The following is a 22,020-nucleotide window of genomic DNA, read 5'->3' on the forward strand; positions in this document are numbered from 1 at the left end:
AGACTTGTCAACACTGGACAGGTTCTCGCTGTGAGATTTTCAGTCGCAAGCCCAATATCTGAGGCATCACCTCATGTCGAAAAACTTAAACATGCTAAAGGACCCAAGCTGTGACAATCACATGGCCTGAAGAGGATGACCAACTGCTGCTAATCTGTTCCCCTGATTTACTCTTCCTTTTTCCCTCTCTTTAAATAGAAAAGACAGTTATCCCAGCATTTTTCTTCTTCTTAGGCAGTCCCTCGGAATCGAGGATGACTTGCTTCCACATTAAAAATGAGTTCTCAGGTGGCTGATGAGTCCAATGCGGGACCTACAGTCTCTGTCACAGGTGGGGCAGACGGTGGTTGAAGGGGCGGGTGGGTGTGGGGTGCTTGGGTTGACGTGCGCTCCTTGCGCTGCCTGCGCTTGGCTTCCGCTTGCTCCCGGCGAAGAGACTCGAGGTATTCGGCGCCTTCCCGGATGCCTCTCCTCCACTTTGTGCGGTCTTGGGCCAGGGATTCCCAGGTGTCAGTGGGGATGTTGCATTTTTTCAAGGAGGCTTTGAGGGTGTCCTTGAAGCGTTTCCTCTGCCCACCTGGGGCTCTCTTGCTGTGCCGCATTCATAGCAGTAGTGAACACCCTCTGGTAAGGCCTTTGGGCCTATAGAGTGTCCAAGCATTTTGTCTTCACAGGCCATTTAAATAGAGCCGTGTATAACATTTAAATCCATGTTCCCATTGATATTTGTATAACTCAAATTACTGAGCACACCTGGGCTAAGGGGGTGATGATAGAATGGGGGGGAGAGAGGGCTGGTGAGAGGGAAAACTCAGTTAAGATTCCCATACGTCATTCCAAAGACTCATGATGTGTGGACATTGGGTGAGGATAGGATTGGGCGAGGCTTTGATCCTCGCCCCCCCCCCCATCATGGTTGAATGACCTAACGACAGGCCTGAAGGATAGTCAGCTTGCTGCCTGTCTATCCCAGCCCGAGTCAGCACCTGCGGGAGAGGAGGGGGGTTGAAAATCAGAAAATAAATCTACTGATATCTAAGAGGTTTTATTCCTCGTCTCTGACAGGAAGCTTTGGCATGGTGTGGTACATATTCTGGCTGCTGGTGTCTTATGAGAGCCCAGCCAAACACCCTACCATTTCCGACGAAGAAAGGACCTACATAGAGGAGGCTATTGGAGAAGGCGGCAATCTTATGAACCCTCTGGTGGTGAGTGTGTGCTTTCTCTTACCCTCTTGTATGGGGCAGAAGCCAAAGGTCAAAGGGTCGCCACGGGCAACTTGAGCACGCCCCTCGTGGATGGGCAGAGACAGAGGCAGTTGGCTGAAAACAGGTTGCGTGCTCGGGATGGGGGGGGGGGGGGGAATGGTTCGCACTGTGGAGGAAACCTCAAACTAAATAAATAATTGTTGCTAATAGTAACGTTTTTTAAACTTGTAAATTGCCCACGGGCAGTTGACGAGTGTAAATTTCTTATTATATAGAAGATTGCGATGGAGTTGAGAGCGAGAGAGGCTTCGGAAACTTGCTCCACAGTGCCAAGCAGTGGCCAAAGCTTGCAATTACATCGTGACAATTGACTGAATACGTGAGGAAAATATGTGAGAAAAAGACTTGAGAATAAATTTGCTGCAACAACAACATCAACTTGCATTTATATAGCACCTTTAACGTAGTAAAACGTCCCAAGGCGCTTCACAGGAGCGATTATAAAACAAAATTTGACTCCAAGCCACAGAAGGAGATATTAGGACAGAGGAGCAAAAGCTTGGTCAGAGAGGTGGGTTTTAAGGAGCGTCTCAAAGGAGGAGGGAGAGAGAGGCGGAGAGGTCCCAGACCTGAAACGTTAACTCTGTTTCTCTCTCCACGGATGCTGCCTGGCCTGCTGAGTGTTTTCCAGCATTTTCTGTTGTTTCAGGCTTGGGGAGGGGAATGGATTCAGGGATGAGTGGCCTTGATCTCATCCTCCGGTTTGCTGTGTTCTCTCTGACAGAAATTCAAGGCGCCCTGGCGCAAGTTTTTCACCTCGATGCCCGTCTACGCCATCGTTGTGGCCAACTTCTGCCGCAGTTGGACTTTCTACCTGCTACTGATCAGCCAGCCGGCCTACTTTGAGGAGGTGTTTGGGTTCGAGATCAGCAAGGTACCGGATGTGTTCTTTCGATGTAAAGCAAATGCTTATTTGTAAAAATATATATTTCCTCTGCAATTTTTAATCTTTCTTGTTTGGTTTTCTCCCTCCCTTTTTTGTGAAATGCAAATTTTTCTCCCGGTTGAGGCGGTGGAGCGTAGGGGCTGGAAGACCACCTGATCTCAGCCTGCGTCGGTTGTGGGAGACCAGCCACTGCTTTCCCCCGCGTAGGCCTGGGGTTAAAATTGCAGCCGGGCCCCCGATAGCACCGTCGGAGCCTGACCTGCATCACCTCCCCCCACCCCACCGCTCACTTTCCGATTCGACCATCTTAGAATACCGAGCGCGGCTCTGGTCTCCCTATTACATAAAGGACATAGAGGCACTGGAGAAGGTGCCAAAAAAAAAGAGGTTTACTGGGATGACGCCAGAACTGAGAGGTTATAACTATCAGGAGAGACTGACCAGCCTGGGGCTCTTTTCTCTAGAAAAGAGAAGACTGAGGGGGTGACCATCGTCTTTAAGATGATGAAAGGGTTCGATAGGGTGGGCGTAGAGAAGATGTTTCCACTTGGGGAGAGACCAGAACTCGGGGGCTATAAATATAAGATAGTCACTAATAAATGTCACTAATAAAAAAATAGATGTGAGACCACATCTTGAGTATTGTGTGCAGTTTTGGTCGCCTTATCTGAGGAGGGATGTTCTTGCCATGGAGGGAGTGCAGCGAAGATTCACCAGGCTGATACCTGGGATGGCAGGAATGACATATGAGGAGAGATTGGGTTGATTGGGCTTATACTCGTTGGAGTTTAGAAGAATGAGAGGGGATCTCATTGAAACTTATAACATTCTAACAGGACTAGACAGACTAGATGCAGGAAGGATGTTCCCGATGGCGGGGGTGTCCCAAACCAGGGGTCACAGTCTAAGGATAAGGGGTAAGCCATTTAGGACAGAGATGAGGAGGAATTTCTTCACCCAGAGAGTGGTGAACCTGTGGAATTCTCTACCACAGAAGGCAGTAGAGGCCAATTCATTAAATATATTCAAGAAGGAGTTCGATATATTTCTTAAGGCTAAAGGGATCAAGGGATATGGGGAGAAAGCAGGGACAGGGTACTGAATTTGGATGATCAGCCATGATCTCATTGAATGGCGGAGCAGGCTCGAGGGGCCGAATGGCCTACTCCTGCTCCTATCTTCTACGTTTAAATCCAATAAGGAACTCAGGAGAAACTTCTTTATTCAGAGACGGGTGAGAATGTGCAACTCGTTACCACCTGGAGTGGTTGAGGCGAACAGCACAGGTGCCTTAAAGGGGAAGCTAGATAAACACATGAGGGAGAAAGGAATAGGAGGATGTGCAGATAGGGTGAGATGAAGAGGGGTGGGAGGAGGCTCGTGTGGAGCATAAACACCGGCACGGAGCAGTCGGGCCGAATGGCCTGTTTCTGTGCTGTACGTTCCATGTGATGGAAGCTCGCCAGGCCACTGAGTCAGCTCAGCTGGGTAGAAATTCGTCCTGGTTGGTAGCGCAAAGCAGGCAATGAGCTGAATATCGGGCGGGGCGTACATCAAGAGTAATTTCCACCCCAGCATGTTTGGGAAGTCAATTCGAGAGCTGCCAGTACCCGGGGAGAAAGAGTTGACAATACGTGATTGAGGTGTACAAGATTATGAGGGGCATAGATAGGGTAGATAGAAAGGAACTTTTCCCCTTAGTAGAGGGGTCAATCACCAGGGGGCATAGTTTCAAGGTAAGGGGCAGGAGGTTTAGAGGGGATTTGAGGAAAAACTTTTTCACCCAGAGGGTGGCTGGAATCTGGAACTCACTGCCTGAAAGGGTGGTGGAGGCAGGAACCCTCACAACATTCAAGAAGCATTTAGATGAGTACTTGAAACGCCATAGCATACAAGGCTACGGACCAAGTGCTGGAAAATGGGATTAGAATAGACAGGGCTTGATGGCCAGCGCGGACATGATGGGCTGAAGGGCCTCTTTCTGTGCTGTATAACTCTATGGGGGAAAAATTGGGTGAGTAGCGCCACCTGTTAGCGCCTAAAGAGGCAGTCAGTGGCTGTAGCGCCACTGGCTGCGCCTCCCGCGATATTCAGCAGGGGCGCTAATGGTGGCGTTAGGCATTTGCGCTGCACCGCCACCGATGACGTCATCGGTGTGCGCAGCGCCCCATTCGCGCCCCGTTCGCAATATTTGCTAGCGAACGCCGCAGTTGCGCCGCTCGCTACCCGCGCCCGGTTCACAGGGCCTTACTGTGCCGGCAGCGGCGCAAGTTAAGGTGGAGGTGCGGCGGCCGCCTGCCAGCACCTCCGTCCCCGGCCTCCTGACCACCCCCCCCCGCGGCATTGCCGGCTGTTTCCCGAGAGCCCGGCACGTCTCCTTGGTGCCGGGCTCGTTTGCCGGCACTCGCGATCAGGGATCGCGCTGTTGCAGGCCCCTCCCCCTTAACAATGGGAGGAAGGCCTGCAGTACCGCAGCGTGCCGTGCCGCAGCGTGTGGCGCTGTGGCACATTGCGCTGCGATATTCAGTTTCAGCGCCCTAAGAGAGACGCGGAGCGCCTCGAGCCTCGCCCCGTCTCCCTCTAGGGGCAATGGAACTGAATATCTGACGATCGCTAAAGCCTCGAACGCTGCGCTAAATCCTGCGCTCAGGCGACTTTAGCGCCACTTTGGCGCCCCAACCCAATTTCTAGGCCTATGACTCTATGGCTCTATGACGTGGGCCCAACTGCATTTCAGATTGTTAATTCCATGTTCAACTTCCTCTCAACACAGGTAGGCCTGCTGTCTGCTCTCCCCCATCTCGTCATGACGATCATCGTGCCCATTGGTGGACAGTTAGCGGACCACCTCAGAACCAAGAACCTCATGTCCACCACCAACGTCAGGAAAATGATGAACTGCGGAGGTGTGTTTGTGCAGGGCAGGCCGACAGTGAGCTTCCCGACATTACTGCCCTGAACCGTAACGGGAATAAGACCAATTCCTCGTCACGCATGGTGCCCATTTATGTGCCAACATGCTGGCCCGTATTTTCCGATCGGAGGCTTCCCGTGTGCGGAGGCTTCCGATCTGGAAAAAAATCTACGCACTTACCCGAGGGATCCCGAGGTGTGTATACTTCCGCTCCTGGGCATCTCCAAACTCGAAGTGCGCAGGGCCCACGTATCCCAGAGGCGCAGGCGGTTCACAAGCGTCCCTGGGATCACGTGGGCCATGGGGAGCCAATAGAAGGAGGGAATCTCCCTTCATACACTTGACAGATAGACCTGTCAAATATATGAATGGAGATCACCCCAAAAACACTGTAAAACATTAAATACATTTTTTTTAAAACATCACATTTTTAAAATGAGTTGAAATTACAATAAATTAAATATTTTAAACAAAAATTTAGTTTTTTGAAAAAAATAAAGTTTTTTACGGGGCTAAAAATAAACTTACCTTTTTTAAAAGATAAATGAGTGGAAAAAAATGTTTTTTTGTTACTTTTTTCAACTCTTATGCTGGTAAAAGCAGGCCTTACTCCTGCTTTTACCAGGCGTAAGATTTCTAAGGGTTTTCAGCGGGCGGAGGTTGTGCAGAAAGCGGAACTCTCCCCCCACAGAGGCCCTTCTCCAGGGCAGGCGTCCGATCTGTCCAGAGCTTTCTGGACAGATCGGAAATACCGCCGTTTAGTGCGCGCACGCTGTGCATGCCTGAAACCGGCATTTCCGATGTCCCTACGGGCGTGTACACAGCGTGTGCACACCTGTAGGCATCGGAATATCCGGCCCGCTATGTCCTCACCCGGGCCTTTGCTACCTCTAGACTTGACTATTCCAGCTCCCCAGGCCCGGACTCCCACCTCGCACCATCTGTAAACTTGAGCTTATCCGAAACACTGCTGCGAGTATCCTAACTCGCACCATGGGCCGTCCGCCCATCACCCCCTGTGCTCACTGATCTACATTTTGTTTGATAACGCTCCTGTGAAGCGCCTTGGGACGTTTTACTACGTTAAAGGCGCTATATAAATGCAAGTTGCTGTTGTTCATACATTGATTTCCATCTACTACTTTGCCTCAACGTCTCAATTAAATTCCTGGGTCAGCTTACGCCATGGCTGCCAATTTGTGCGGATTTGCCCCTTTCCCTTATTCGTCAACTTGCCCTCAGGTATGAACAAACTGAGCGACTCCTGTCCCTTAGCAGCCGGCCTTCAGTCACTCTTGCCAAAAGAACTGGGCGGCTCCTGCTCCCAGGCACCCCCAGCAGCCTGAAACTACTGACTCTCTGCAGTAGGAACAGGAAAAGAGCATTTGGCCCAACAAGTTTAATCCCCCACCATCAACATCCTGGGGGTCACCATTGACCAGAAACTTAACTGGACCAGCCACATAAATACTGTGGCTACAAGAGCAGGTCAGAGGCTGGGTATTCTGCGGCGAGTGTCTCACCTCCTGACTCCCCAAAGCCTTTCCACTATCGACAAGGCATAAGTCAGGAGTGTGATGGAATACTCTCCACTTGCCTGGATGAGTGCAGCTCCAACAACACACAAGAAGCTCGACGCCATCCAGGACAAAGCAGCCCGCTTGATTGGCATCCCATCCACCACCTTATACAGTCACTCCCTCCACCACCGGCGCACCGTAGCTGCAGTGTGTACCATCTACAAGATGCACTGCAGCAACTCGCCAAGGCTTCTTCGGCAGCACCTCCCAAACCTGCGAACTCTTCCACCTAGAAGGACAAGGGGCAGCAGGCGCATGGGAACACCGCCACCTCCAAGTTCCCCTCCAAGTCACACACCATCCTGACTTGGAAATATATCGGCCGATCCTTCATCATCGCTGGGTCAAAATCCTGGAACTCCCTCCCTAACAGCGCCGTGGGAGCACCTTCACCACACGGACTGCAGCGGTTCAAGAAGGAGGCTCACCACCACCTTCTCAAGGGGCAATTAGGGGATGGGCAATAAATGCCGGCCTTGCCAGGGACGCCCACATCCCATGAACTAATTTTTTTTTAATGTTCTAATCGCATTCAGATGATCTGGCCATCCACTTCCCTCCTCCCATATTCACCAATCTGTTCATTCTCCCTGTGGCTCAGTGAGTAGCACTCTTGCCTCTGAGGCAGAAGGTTGTGGGTTCAAATCCATGAGACTTGACCACAAAATTTAGGCTTAAACTGAGGCCGTCTGCTCTCTCAGGTGGATGTAATATATCTGATATACCTATCAATTCATCCAATGAAAAGCGACGAGTTAAGATAGTAACTGTAGGTTTTTATTGGCTAAATAACAGAGCCCACCCTCGTGGGTGATCGGATCCAACAAGGAGGAATACCAGCCAGTCGACCACCTTTATACCTGGGCAAGCAGGCGGAGTCATGGGCGGAGTCAACTGTGGTCAGCCCAGGTATAACAGCGTGACAAGAGGTGACCTTGTGTAGTGATACAACAGTGTAAACAGTGATAACCATAGTGTAACGATATAAACAGTGATAACCATAGTGTAACGATAGTGAACGATAAAAGTGGTTTACCACAATACCACACCGCACTATTTCAAACAAGAGATGGGGAGTTCTCCCTGGTGTCCTGGGGCCAATATTTATCCCTCAATCAACATCACTAAAAAAACAGATGGTCATTTATCTCATTGCTGTTTGTGGGAGCTTGCTGTGCTCAAATTGGCTGCTGCGTTTTCTACATTACAACAGTGACTACACTTCAAAAAGTACTTCATTGGCTGTAAAGCGCTTTGGGATGACCTGAGGTCGTGAAAGACGCTATATAAATGCAAGTCTTTCTTTTTTTTTGAAGTTGATATAGTTGTGTCTTAAATCCATTTACACTGTCCACTTCAATGGATTAAGAGAGATACTTCAAAATCTGTTGGTACTAATGGTGGGGGGGCCTCTGGATTCTGTCGGTAAGATAGATTCCTGGTGGGCACAGCCACTGCTTTGTAATGGTAACTGTGAGAATGGATTCATAGGGCCCTAAACTGTGGAATTCACTCCCTAAACCTCTCTGCCTTTATCTCCTCCTTTAAGACGCTCCTAAAAACCTAAAACTCCTTAAAACTCTTCGACCAAGCTTTTGGCTCACCTGTCCTAATATCTCGTTTTGCGGCTTGGTGTCAAATTTTTTTGTTTGACCGTGCTGAAGGCGCTATCTAAATGCAAGTTGCCGTCGTATTAATTCTTCGCTGTTGGATGTAATGCCCTCATTCTGCTCTGTTACGCTTTCTTCCTCTTTATCTAAAGGCTTTGGGATGGAAGCAACCTTTCTGCTAGTGGTGGGTTTCTCTCACACTAAAGGTGTGGCGATCTCCTTCCTCGTCCTAGCTGTAGGCTTCAGTGGATTCGCAATCTCAGGTGATTAGCGTTTTGATCCCCGCTTCCTGTAATTTCATCATGTAGTTTTAGGAAACCAATTTGCCTGTATCGAGCCATTAGCATAAGTGCGATTGTATTATCATATATTATCATATGTTAGCATGTGTTATTTGTTCACAATTTAGCACCGCACAGATGGGGACGTGACTCGATTTAATCCGTCCCGTCTCATCTCTTCTATCTGTTTCTTTTTCCACTAAAGGCTTCAATGTCAACCATCTGGACATTGCCCCGCGTTACGCCAGTATTCTGATGGGACTATCCAATGGGGTCGGGACTTTATCCGGGATGGTGTGCCCTATAATTGTGGGAGCCATGACTAAGCACAAGGTGAGGAATCGTAAATAAAATGCCATAGTTTAGAACCTTTGTTGAGGAACTCAATGTTCCCTTGGAACTCCATGCGCTACAAGCGTGGAAAATTGGAATTTCACAATGACAAATTGCCTTTGAAGATCCTCCCGAGGACATGTTAATTCATAGAGTCGTAGAAGTTTACAGCACGGAAGAAGGCCATTCCGGCCCATCGTGTCCGTGCCGGCCGACAAAGAACTATCCAGCCTAATCCCACTTTCCAGCTCTTGGTCCGTGGCCCTGTAGGTTACGGCACTTCAAGTGCACATCCAAGTACTTTTTAAATGCGATGAGGGTTTCTGCCTCTACCACCCTTTCGGGCAGTGAGTTCCAGACCCCCACCACCCTCTGGGTCTCCTCAACTCCCCTCTAATCCATCTACCAATTACTTTAAATCTAAGTCCCCTGGTTATTGACCTCTCTGCTGAGGGAAATAGGTCCTTCCTATCCACTCTATCTGGGCCCCTCATCATTTTAAACACATTAATTATTGATATTTTCTCAACTGCTCAGTACTTTTGCTGAGGATTTGATTTTTTGTATGTTTTGTAATCCCTTTATCAAAGGGATTAGTTGAGAGGTTTTCTGCTGCCCCCACAGCGTTCCAACGCTAGTGGGCAAAGCTGCCAACTAGGGTAATGTTCCAGCGGCGGAGTTTGGTTTGGCCAACTCAGGGAGGGAGGGGATTGTCCAACTCCAGATTTGGCCAAGGACTAGGGGTCATAGCCTAAAAGTTAGAGCCAAGCCTTTCAGGAGTGAAGTTAGGAAACATTTCTCCACGCAAAGGGTGGCTGAAGTTTGGAACTCTCTTCCGCAAGAGGTAGTTGATGCTGGATCAATTGTTAATTTTAAATCTGTGATTGATAAATTTTCTGTTAACCAAAGGTATAGAGGGATATGGGGCATAAATGGAGTTGGGTCGCAGATCAGCCATGATCTCATTGGCTGGCAGAACAGGCTCCAGGGGCTAAATGTCCTCCTCCTGTTCCTATGTTCCGATTTATTGCCCATCAACCTAGCCGCCCCTTGAGAAGGTGGTGGTGAGCCGCCTTCTTGAACCGCTGCAGTCCGTGTGGTGAAGGTGCTCCCACAGCGCTGTTAGGGAGGGAGTTCCAGGATTTTGACCCAGCGACGATGAAGGAACGGCCGATTATATGCCCTAGTCGGGGTGGTGTGTGACTTGAAGGGGAACCTGAACCCGCGCATTTTAATTTAAATAATGTTATTTTAAATCGGGCCGCGAAATGCACTGTGGGTGCCCAATTTAAAAAGGTTAATTGAACACCCCACCTCTGAACGGCGGGACATTCAGACGCCTCGACATCTGCCACCATAAAAAAAGGCAGCGGGCGGGTGGGCATTATGTTGGGGTCACATTCCCCGTATTTATCTCTTTAACCTCCCCTCACCCCCCCGGCGACCATCTCCCATCCGCCGCTTGAGGGGTTAATATCTTGGCCTACGCCTCTGTGGACAGTAGTCATATTATCTCTGACGCTTCTCTAACAGCTATCGTACTGACATAAATCGTGCCATTCATGTAGAAATGACTTATGAAATATACTGGGCGGCCTGCTGGTGGCGCTGTCCAGGGAGAGTATAAATACTCGGGCATGGGCCCAGCTTGCTCAGGGACATTTTGTAAACAGGAACTAGTGAAGGATAACTAGACTTCCATGTTGTGAAACAGTCGATTAAAGCCTTGTTTAATACTCTGACCAAGTGCCTAGTGGTTTTCTTACGTCACGTACTTTTTCTCATTTCCCCCAAAGTCGCGAGAAGAATGGCAATACGTCTTCCTAATCGCGGCCCTGGTTCACTACGCGGGCGTCATATTCTACGGCATCTTCGCCTCCGGCGAGAAGCAGCCCTGGGCCGAGCCCGAGGAGCTGAGCGACGAGAAGTGCGGCTTCATCCACGAGGACGAGCTGGCCAATGAGGCGGAGGACGCCGTCCAGGGCTACGGGAGCTACGGGGCTACCGACCCGACCAACGTCACCAACAGAGGGTGGGCCAACGAGTGGGACAAGAAGGAGGAGTTCATCCAGGAACAGGGGAAGGATGCTTACATGTACGGCAGCGCGCAAGACAGGGACTTGTCCTGAGCGTCGAGTCGAGGACGGGTGGTGGGGGTGGGGGTGGGCGGGGGGAGGGAAGCATACACAACGACACTGTTATGAATCTTATGATCCAGGAAGAATGGCTCATGAAAGAACACTGGACAGCCAGCTGGCGGCGTCCAGTGTTAGTTCATGAGTCATTCTTCCTGGATCACAAGATTCATAACAGACACCAACACAATAAAACAAAATCAACGGGAAACAAGGCTTGTGGAGAAGGCGATGTGGAATTTTATGTACATAAGTAACCAATTGTTTAAAAGTTCAACTTCACCTTGCTAGCCATTCAAAGCAAGGTGAAAGAGCATCATTCTAGTGGTGTCTAGTGTGTGTGTGTGTGTGTGTGTGTGTGCGGCCGAGAAAGGCGGCTGGTGTGAGAAATTGTGCGTAGTGCCCTTAGTGCGTTGGGACACTTTCCGGTGAAACTATTTCTGTCTTTCTTCATCGGAGCTGTGGCCAGGAAGCGATATTGTATCCCGTCCTGTTGTAACCATTCCTTCCCCGCGCTTTTTATGTTTTCTTCTCAGTCATTTTTATTTTGGGGGGCTGGAGGGATTACCACTGATTGCAAGCTCGTACAGACAAAGGCGAGGTGGGGGGCGGTGTGGGTTGGTGGTAGGGGTCTAATAGCTTGAGTGGTTGGAAGATCTAAGGCCAATCCCCAACACACACCCTCCCCTCCCCAAGGCCGCTCCCTCCAATTACTACATTAGGGCGGCTTTCGAAGTGGAGTCCCAGGTTTATTCTGTCCCCTTAATCTCGATGAGATACAATAGCGGTAAATCTATTGATTGACCCCTGGGATGAGCGGGTTGTCCTATGAGGAGAGCTTGAGTAGATTGGGCCTATATTCCCGGGCGTTTAGAAGAATGAGAGGTGATCTCATTGAAACATATAAGATTCTGAGGGGGATTGACAGGGTAGATGCTGAGAGGTTTTTTCCCCTGGCTGGAGTGTCTAGAACTAGGGGCACAGTCTCAGGATAAGGGGTCGGCCATTTAAGGCTGAGATGAGGAGGAATTTCTTCACTGAGGGTTGTGAATCTTTGGAATTCTCTGCCCCAGAGGGCTGTGGATGCTGAGTCTTTGAGTATATTCAAGGCAGAGGTGGATAGATTTCTGGACTCCAGGGGAATCGAGTGATATGGAGATCGGGCAGGAAAGTGGAGTTTAGGTTGAAGATCAGCCATGATCCTATTGAATGGCGGAGCAGGCTCGAAGGGCCAAATGGCCAATTCCCGCTCCTAATTCTTATGATCTTATGTTCTTATCTCCCTCACGAGGCAAACCGGGCACACCCCTGCCCCGACGGGAATGCTTTCCGCCACGCCCGTCATTGGTGATCGGCAGGGGTCCGTTCCGCAGCATCGCGTGCTCCCAGCCCCAGCCGTTTTTCTATTAAAGGGAATGGGAAGCCCGGAAGCTGAGAGTGGACAATGTAGCGATTAAATGCTCCCAGTGAGCACCGGGGAGCGGAGCTGTGGAAATTGTACCCTTCTCCCTCGGGCAGGGGCGGAGCTTGCTTGTGGGTGGGGGGAGGGGGGAGAGGGCCCGTGGAAAAGGGGAGGTTCTGTCCGGACCAGTCGTGCAGGAGCGGAGTGTGTCAGCCTGAGAGATGTGGCCAGCGAGTGGCCGGTTTCAGGAGTCCGGATCCGCTCGGGACCCCCTGCAACTGCATAGCTCTAACACCCGGGGACTCTGTGTGTTTCTGTGTCTGTGTACGTGTGCGTGTCTGTGTTTGTGTCTGTGTGCACGTGGTGTGTGTGTGTGTGTGTCCCTTTTCAAGTTACTTTCACTTATTTCCCAATTAGACTCCTCACCCTGACCACCACCATCCCCCCAGGTCAGAAGGCTGATGTCACAAATCTTGCCGTGAAATCAGCCATGAAAATTGAGTTTGCCTCCCATATTCTTTCCAAACCAGTTACATGTCTCCTGTGCAGCTCCTATATCTCACTGTGTGAATGGGCCGGAAGGTGAGGGAGGTCACAGGCAGTTCTGCCTCCCTTTCCCTTTCCCGCAGGATCAGGCCCAGGTGCCGTAACTTGAGATCTGGAGGTTGGCATTATGGCCTGCGGCAGAAGCTACACGATCCAGCAGGTTGCCAACCACCAGATCCAGCAGGTCACCATCCACCAGGTTCAGCAAATCACCATCCACCAGATCCAGTAGGTCACTAACCACCAGATCCAGCAGGTCACCAACCACCAGATCCAGCAGGTCACCAACCACCAGATCCAGCAGGTCACCAACCACCAGATCCAGGAGGTCACCAACCACCAGATCCAGTAGGTCGCCAACCACCAGATCCAGTAGGTCGCCAACCACCAGATCCAGTAGGTCACCATCCACCAGATCCAGCAGGTCACCAACCACCAGATCCAGTAGGTCGCCAACCACCAGATCCAGTAGGTCACCATCCACCAGATCCAGTAGGTCACCAACCACCAGATCCAGTAGGTCACCAACCACCAGATCCAGTAGGTCGCCAACCACCAGATCGAGCAGGTCACCAACCACCAGATCCAGTAGGTCGCCAACCACCAGATCCAGTAGGTCACCATCCACCAGATCCAGTAGGTCACCATCCACCAGATCCAGTAGGTCACCATCCACCAGATCCAGTAAGTCACCATCCACCAGATCCAGTAGGTCACCACGAAAACCAGCAGGGCACTAACCAGTGACCCCCATCAACTCACCACACCACTAAACCCAACCATTCTCCTATTGCCAGGTAAGGAGAGACGTGACTGGCATTTATATAGCACTTTTCATGGTCTCAGGACATCCCAAAGTGTTTCATAGTTAAGGAAGTACTTTTGAAGTGTAGTCGCCGTTGTAACGCAGATATGGGGCTTGAACCCACAACATTCTGACTCGGAGGCAAGAGTCCTGCCACGGCTGACACGTGATATTGATGTAAACCCCCACAGAACTCAGAAGTGCCTGAGAATCAAGGGGCTGGGGAGATTTTCCAGTCAGCGGCTTCTCAGAGTGCGAGGCTGGGGAACTCTTTAGAGGTTGCTCAGAGTGCGAGGCTGGGGAACTCTTTAGAGGTTGCTCAGAGTGCGAGGCTGGAGAACTCTTTAGAGGTTGCTCAGAGTGCGAGGCTGGGGAACTCTTTAGAGGTTGCTCAGAGTGCGAGGCTGGGGAACTCTTTAGAGGTTGCACAGAGTGCGAGGCTGGGGAACTCTTTAGAGGTTGCTCAGAGTGCGAGGCTGGGGAACTCTTTAGAGGTTGCTCAGAGTGCGAGGCTGGGGAACTCTTTAGAGGTTGCTCAGAGTGCGAGGCTGGGGAACTCTTTAGAGGTTGCTCAGAGTGCGAGGCTGGGGAACTCTTTAGAGGTTGCTCAGAGTGCGAGGCTGGGGAACTCTTTAGAGGTTGCACAGAGTGCGAGGCTGGGGAACTCTTTAGAGGTTGCTCAGAGTGCGAGGCTGGGGAACTCTTTAGAGGTTGCACAGAGTGCGAGGCTGGGGAACTCTTTAGAGGTTGCTCTCTGCTGAGCACAGTTCATCAGACAAACTAACTTTCCCATTGCCAAAAAAAAAGAATGGCGGCTTAAACACAAGCTAAGGGAATAAGTTCTAAAAAGGAATAAAACCCACTTCCTGGAGCGGGCAAAATGTTAGCCAGTAAGGGAGGGGGGCAACAGGACACAAAGCAGCAGATGTAGCCAGGGAACAAGGCAGTGCAGTGTGAGAGACTGAGTTATAAACACAAAAACACTAATATTACTCTTCAGCAGTGCAGAATAACCCACCCCCCAAACTCACCCACAACTGACATCCTCTAGCCGTATCAAAGCACACTGTAAATGTTGTTGTTAGGTAAGGGTCTTAAGGGATATGGAACCAAGGCGGGTAAATGGAGCTGAGATGCAGATCAGCCATGATCTGATTGAATGGCGGAACGGGCTCGAGGGGCTGAATGGCCTCCTCCTGTTCCTAACAGATGCAGAATCCTGGTTCTCTTCCACCCTCCTCCTCGCTGTATTTTGAATTGAGCTAAAGGTCTCATTGCACCGCGTACAGGAAACTTTCGATTTACCGGCACCTAAATAACCGGAAATGTCGGTTAACCGGCAAAATTCAGGAGTAGGTTTTACTTCATGTTTATTTGCCGCCTTCCATCTGTTGCTGTGCAAGGGTGTGGCTGCAGCTGTTGCTAAGCCACAGAGACGCTTGAAACTTGTGTTCATTGTTCTACAGTTGTTGCTAAGCAACAGGGTTTGTTGCTTTATACGGCGCTGTCAGCTCTCCCTATCTTTTACTATAGCGTTCGGTTATCCGGAATTGTTGATGAACCGGCACCACGTCGGTCCCGTCCGTGCCGGATAAAAGAAAGTTTCCTGTACCATACTTTGCAAGTCAGCAGTCTCCCCACTCCATCAATCCCTTCATCCCGAATGCAATATCTCCCTTGTTATTCACGAATCTTGGAAAAAAAATGGAATAAAAATATCACACAAGGAAATATTTTAAAAAGTTACTTTTTCATTATTGTATTAGGCGATATTTGACATGTTATTGTAAAAGTAGTACAGGTCAATGGTATATTTAAAAGCAATATATTAAATGTTGGGACTGTGGACACATGCCAATTAAAAAAAGAAATTATTTTCATGCGTATCTTCACTTATTCGTTCTCTCTTTTTCTTCCTCTTTCCCAACATGGTTGAGGAAAGAGTTCCATCTGCTCAAGCCTGGAAAGTCAGCATTCCCCAGGCATGGGCAAGGGTTACGGGGGCAGAGACCAGTCACATCAGCTCTCAGGCCCCATTACACGCAGCTCCAAGATTCCCTCGGGCTTTCCCCCCGCCACCACCCCCCCCCCCCACGAGGGGAATCTGGACCTACCCTTGTAGGAGGGGCAGACCCTGGGTGTGTGGTATCACCAGGTGGGAGGGAGCATTCCCGGCCTCCCGCCTCATTATCCGTGAATACCGGGGTCTATCCCAGGGTTCCCCGTTGACTGAAGGTTCTGTGGGGTTCTCAGGGGCAAGTTGAAAGAACCCAAAGCAAGTGCTGTTCATTCGTTTTACCCCTTTCCTGGAACAGTTGAGACACTCAGAGACTTCTGGCTGTGGATCTCGATCAGTAGCCAAAAGAGCCTGTTCTCGGAGGCCTTATTTGCCGCAGTAGGCAGTAGGCTTGAAAGGATATACCTAAGAAAGGATATACTTGCCATAGAGGGAGTGCAGAGAAGGTTCACCAGACTGATTCCTGGGATGGCAGGACTGTCATATGAGGAGAGATAGGGTCGACTAGGCCTGTATTCACTAGAGTTTAGAAGAATGAGAGGGGATCTCATTGAAACGTATAAAATTCTGACAGGGCTCGACAGACTGGATGCAGGGAGGATGTTTCCCCTGGCTGGGGGGGTTTAGAACGAGGGGTCACAGTCTCAGGATACGGGATATGACATTTAGGTCTGAGATGAGGAGAAATTTCTTCACTCAGAGGGTGGTGAACCTCTGGAATTCTCTACCACAGAAGGCTGTGGAGGCCCAGTCACTGAATATATTTAAGAAGGAGATAGATAGATTTCTAGACACAAAAGGCATCAAGGGGTATGGGGAGAGAGGATCAGCCATGATCATATTGAATGGTGGAGCAGGCTTGAAGGGCCGAATGGCCTACTCCTGCTCCTATTCTATGTTTCTATGAAAGAGCCAGCAGATGTGTTCAGATGTGTTCTTATCCTTTAGGCTCAAGGCCCAGCGATGGGGTTAGTCCTGCGCCTGGGATTAAGCACAGGGGGTGAATGGGAAGGGGCATGATCCATTGGAATTCTATTCTATACAGGGGAAATAAATGGGAAGGGGGTCTATCCATTAGAATTCTAAATGGGGGAGTCAATAGAAAGGGGTTTATTCCATTGGCGATCTGTACAAGGGGAGTAAAATGGGAAGATCTGACAGAATCAAACTCTGATTACAGTAGTTGCAGCAATCACTGCAGAAAATCGCACTGATGTGTTTGATTCTATTGAACGCGGTTCGTCCTGAATATTCCTTGAAGGGGGCCTGGGCTCAAGCAGGCAGCAAAATCCACCCTTTGCACTGACTGCGTGATGCCAGCAAACGGGGGGGACAAGAACGCTCACAAGTTTTATTGCTGCCTGATTTTTCCTTAGAGAGCGAGAGAGCGAGACTCTGAAACCGCTTATAGAAAGATTTAGGAGGGCGTGGGGGAATAAATAATTCAATCTTCCCAGCCCTGGTACAAGGCATTTTAATGTCATTTTCGCATATTACAAGCCGTGAAGTGGGCTATAGGCAATAAATTTCGATGAGTTCCTCTTTGTTCCTCGCTGGATGTAGGCCCCAAGGTCGAGGCCGGCTGGTGTTCCCGAGAGATCCGGGGCGGCAGCAATTACTTCAGCGATTGATGGTGAGGAGCAGCGCACAGCCAAATGATTTATTGATCGGTTCCCAGAGGTGCCTAACGGCCCCATGTACAATGCGGCTGAAACACTAGTAGGACATCAAAGGGCCTCCTCGGATGCCCCCCGCTGTGCGTCGCTGGGACGCGCTTGGAGGTCAAAGTTCAAAGTCAGGCGGCTGCTCAGTGCCTTAACACCAGGCTTATTAACCTCAGCTTTGTAAACCCTTGCCAGCCAATCCTTTCATATCAAACATCACCAGGAAATAAGAAATAGGAGCAGGAGTCGGCCATTCGGCCCCTCGAGCCTGCTCCGCCATTTAATGAGATCATGGCTGATCTTCGACCTCATCTCCACTTTCCTGCCCGATCCCCGAATCCCTTAATATCCAAAAATCTATCATAGAAACATAGAAACATAGAAGATAGGAGCAGGAGTAGGCCATTCGGCCCTTCGAGCCTGCTCCGCCATTCAATGTGATCATGGCTGATCATCCAAATTCAGTACCCTGTCCCTGCCTTTTCCCCATATCCCTTGATCCCTTTAGCCTCAAGAAATATATCCAACTCTTTCTTGAATATATTTAATGAACTGGCCTCCACCGCCCTGTGTGGTAGAGAATTCCACAGGTTCACCACTCTCTGGGTGAAGAAATTCCTCCTCATTTCAGTCCTAAATGGCTTACCCCTTATCCTTAGACTATGACCCCTGGTTCTGGACTCCCCGGCCATCGGGAACATCCTTCCTGCATCTAGTCTGTCCAGACCTGACAGAATTTTATAGGTTTCGATGAGATCCCCTCTCAATCTTCTAAACTCCAGTGAGTATAAGCCCAATCGACACAATCTCTCCTCATACGTCATTCCTGCCATCCCAGGTATCAGCCTGGTGAATCTTCGCTGCACTCCCTCCATGGCAAGAACGTCCTTCCTCAGGTAAGGTGGCCAAAACTGCACACAATACTCAAGATCTCTGTCTTGAATATACCCAATGACTGAGCCTGCACAGCCCTCTGGGGTAGAGAATTCCAAAGATTCACCACCCTCTGAGTGAAGAAATTTCTCCTCATCTCAGTCCTAAATGGCCGACCCCTTATTCTGAGACTGTGACCCCTGGTTCTAGACTCCCCAGCCCCAGAAATGTTACACATCGTAACTTTTATTTATTTCAACCTCGCTGTGTTTTTTTTATACAAAGGTAGTGAAACTGGGAGCGATGGCTGGAAAAGAAAAACTAAATTTGGAAGGAGTTACTGCATCCAACAGTACAAGGGAGATGGATTAACATCAATAGAGATAGAGTCAGTAACACAGGGCACTGGGTGGGGGGAGTTACTGTGCCCACCAGCGCTCTCCGGTACCGTAACTGAGCGCCCAATCTTTATGGCTGAGCCGAGCAACGCACGTCAGCAACCTACTCGACTGTGGGAGGCATCACACTCAAATCCGATCCGATTCTCACCTACTGTTCACCCTCAAGCACTTTCCAGAAGCCAGTCAATGGTGAGAGGGAACCCTGGCGGACTGTTCCCCTCCTTGGCTGAGGAATGATGAGACCCATCGCACATAGGGATAGATAGATAGATAGATAGATAGATAGATAGATAGATAGATAGATAGATAGATAGATAGATAGATAGATAGATAGATAGATAGATAGATAGATAGATAGATAGATAGATAGATAGATAGATAGATAGATAGATAGATAGATAGATAGATAGATAGATAGATAGATAGATAGATAGATAGATAGATAGATAGACAGAAAGAGAGATAGAGAGAGAGAGAGATAGATAGATAGATAGATAGATAGATAGATAGAGAGACAGAGCGATAGAGAGAAAGAAAGAAAGAATGATTGAATGAATCTGGGTGGTAGATATTGATAAATAGGTATTATACCCCCTGCACCATTCACACCTGCTGATCAGGTTATCTCGGGAAGGACACAGCCCTGTTAAACCCCCTGTAATACCTCCCTGAACACTGCCTGGCTCTGAGATGGTTTCATGATGATTTCGCCCCACCAGTGTGCGAGCCAAGCAGAGCCCTCATCTCCCAAGTGGAATACTTGCATCAGATGCGAGCATGAAAAAGGAGATCAGGACACGGATAAACCAGGATCTGGTCAGATTTAACAGCTGACACATCACAGGAAATAGGAAAACAAATCCTCTAATCCTTGTGCTCATGGGAGGGGCGGAGGTGGGGGTGGGGCAACCGAGCAACAGCAATATGAATAAATGATAAGAGGAACTGAATTCTCGACGATGCATTTTTCACAGGAACAAGAGAGAAACCCATCAGATTTCTTCCAGGATCTCAGTCCCTCACTTTGGAGTGGCCAATCCCTCCAGGATTGAAGATTAATCTCCAGGAAAATGTTCTGAGCAACACCCTGGAGAGAAATCATTAGCGGCATTAATAAAATTGTTGGGGGGTGTTAAGTCCGTGAATGATTTAGACACGGACCAGCAGGAGAGAAAACAAACAGATGTTTACTGGTGGAAGTCCATAACGAATCTAAACAACAGAGGCTCTCTAGCGCCTTTTATGCAGGGGTGGTCACTGCCGGTACTGCAGTCTGAGACCAGTTATTCTCTTAAAGGTACATACACAACAGGGGGGGGTTTCTTTCATTTATAATTTTTATTGGAGATGGGCGGAAAAAGGCTACTTGACTGATGGCCAAGGTCACTCCAGTCGGGTAACAAAGAGCCTTCTCGCTTTCCAATTGGGCGTGGGGAGCCGCTGGGCTCGGGCGATGGACCAATGGCGGGAGGGCGGGGGGCCGACGCGGTTCCGAGGTGGGAGGTCATGTGATCAAACCTCCAGGAATAGGCCCGACCAGAGTTGGGACGTCCCGAGCACGGAGGCTGGCGCCGCTCCCACCCCCACCACCCGATTCGCGTGGCTGGTCCCCCTCGGTTCGTGCGTATTTAATCCCTCTCGACTGGAAAACCGCTAATGCGGCGAAATCGGAAACGCTGACCACTGCGCCCGAGACTCGGAAACATCTACCACAGAGGCAAAGGACGCTATCGTAGAATTGTACCGCACAGAAGGAGGCCATTCGGACCATGGTGCCTGTGCCGGCTCTTTGAAAGAGCTCTCCAATTAGTCCCACTCCCCCCACCCACCCCGCTCTTCCTCCGTAGCCCTGCAAATTTTTTCCTTTTCAATTATTTATCCAACTCCCTTTTGAAAGTTACTATTGAATCTGCTTCCACCGCCCTTTCAGGCAGCGCATTCCAGATCACAACAACTCGCTGCGTTAAAAAATAATTCTCCTCATCTCCCCCTCTGGTTCCTTTGGCAATTATCTTAAATCTGTGTCCTCTGGTTACCCACCCTCCTGCCACTAGAAACAGTTTCTCCTTGTCATAAGTCGCAACTTCTACAAGAAGTAACTCAGGAAGTACTACTGAACGGCCAGCTGAGGGCGCCGCCCGAGGAGTATAAATAGTCGGGCGTGGGACCACCTTGGCCAGAGACAGTCTGGAAACAGGAAGCTAGTGACTACTAACTAGACCTCCATGTTTTGTTACAAGTCGATTAAAGCCTTGCTTTATGTGCAACCAAGTGCGTAGTGAGTCTTTATTACGTCACTCCTTATCTACTCTATCGAAACCCCTCATCATTTAAATCTCCCCTTAACCTTCTCTGCTCCAAGGAGAGCAAACCCCAGCTTCTCCACTCTTTCCACATAACTGAAGTCTCTCATCCCTGGTACCATTCTGGTTAATCTCCGCTGCTCCCTCTCCAAGGCCTAGATATCCCTCCTAAAGTGCGGTGCTCAGTTTCTTACTGGGTAGGGTACAGAACCCTTCATAATCTGTCGTTGCAGAAAACATTTTTTTTATTGGCACACACAGCGACAGAAAAGTCAACAGATGCAGAACCACTGATAAAAATCCAGAATTGTCACGATCCAAATCCCAGAAATTTATTATATACAAAATAAAAAACAGAAACTGCTGGAAATGCTCAGCGGGTCAGTCAGCTTCTGTAGAGAGAGAAACAGAGTTAACGTTTCAGGTCGGTGACCCTTCGTCAGAAATTTATTAATGGGGGCCTCCGCGGTCCCCTTGTTTGCCACTATGGTCTAGGGATACCAGTCCCATAATCGTAGGGGGACGATTACTAGAGAAACCATAACACCCGTTGTCTTAGAATTTCACACAAAAAAAAATAGCCAAGAGATGATTTGCAATGTCACCGCATGGAGAATTTCTTAGCCCCCACGATTTGTAAATGAGGTAAATGGAATGGGAGGAGACACGTGTGGCCTGTAAACACCAGCACAGACTAGTTGGGACGAATGGCCTGATTCTGTGCCGTATATTCTATGTCATTCTAGGTCGATTGTGGGTGACTACAGGCCATACCAGGCACAAGTAAGGAGTGTGATGGAATACTCTCCACTTGCCTGGATGAGTGCAGCTCCAACAACACTCAAGAAGCTCGACACCATCCAGGACAAAGCAGCCCACTTGATTGGCACCCCATCCACCACCTTAAACATCCACTCCCTCCACCACTGGCGCACCGTGGCTGCAGTGTGTACCATCTACAAGATGCACTGCAGCAACTCGCCAAGGCTTCTTCGGCAGCAC

The 22,020-nt window shown here is 49.5% G+C and overlaps 1 protein-coding gene across 1 annotated transcript in view; it reads left to right on the forward strand.

Annotated features, from left to right (window-relative positions):
• Positions 1–11,013, forward strand: part of LOC147099535 (vesicular glutamate transporter 1) — a 109,938-nt gene extending 98,925 nt beyond the window's left edge. The window contains exons 7-12 of the mRNA XM_085969769.1: positions 1,066–1,208; positions 1,993–2,142; positions 4,928–5,060; positions 8,411–8,521; positions 8,745–8,872; positions 10,669–11,013. Coding sequence (XP_085825895.1) covers positions 1,066–1,208; positions 1,993–2,142; positions 4,928–5,060; positions 8,411–8,521; positions 8,745–8,872; positions 10,669–11,001 — 998 coding nt within the window. The 3' untranslated portion in view covers positions 11,002–11,013. The remainder of the gene's footprint in view (positions 1–1,065; positions 1,209–1,992; positions 2,143–4,927; positions 5,061–8,410; positions 8,522–8,744; positions 8,873–10,668) is intronic.
• Positions 11,014–22,020: the final 11,007 nt, after the last annotated feature.

Source organism: Somniosus microcephalus, chromosome 28, assembly GCF_052327205.1.
Source record: "Somniosus microcephalus isolate GS21.2 chromosome 28, FLI_Smic_1.0, whole genome shotgun sequence".
Classification (NCBI taxonomy): Eukaryota; Metazoa; Chordata; class Chondrichthyes; order Squaliformes; family Somniosidae; genus Somniosus; species Somniosus microcephalus.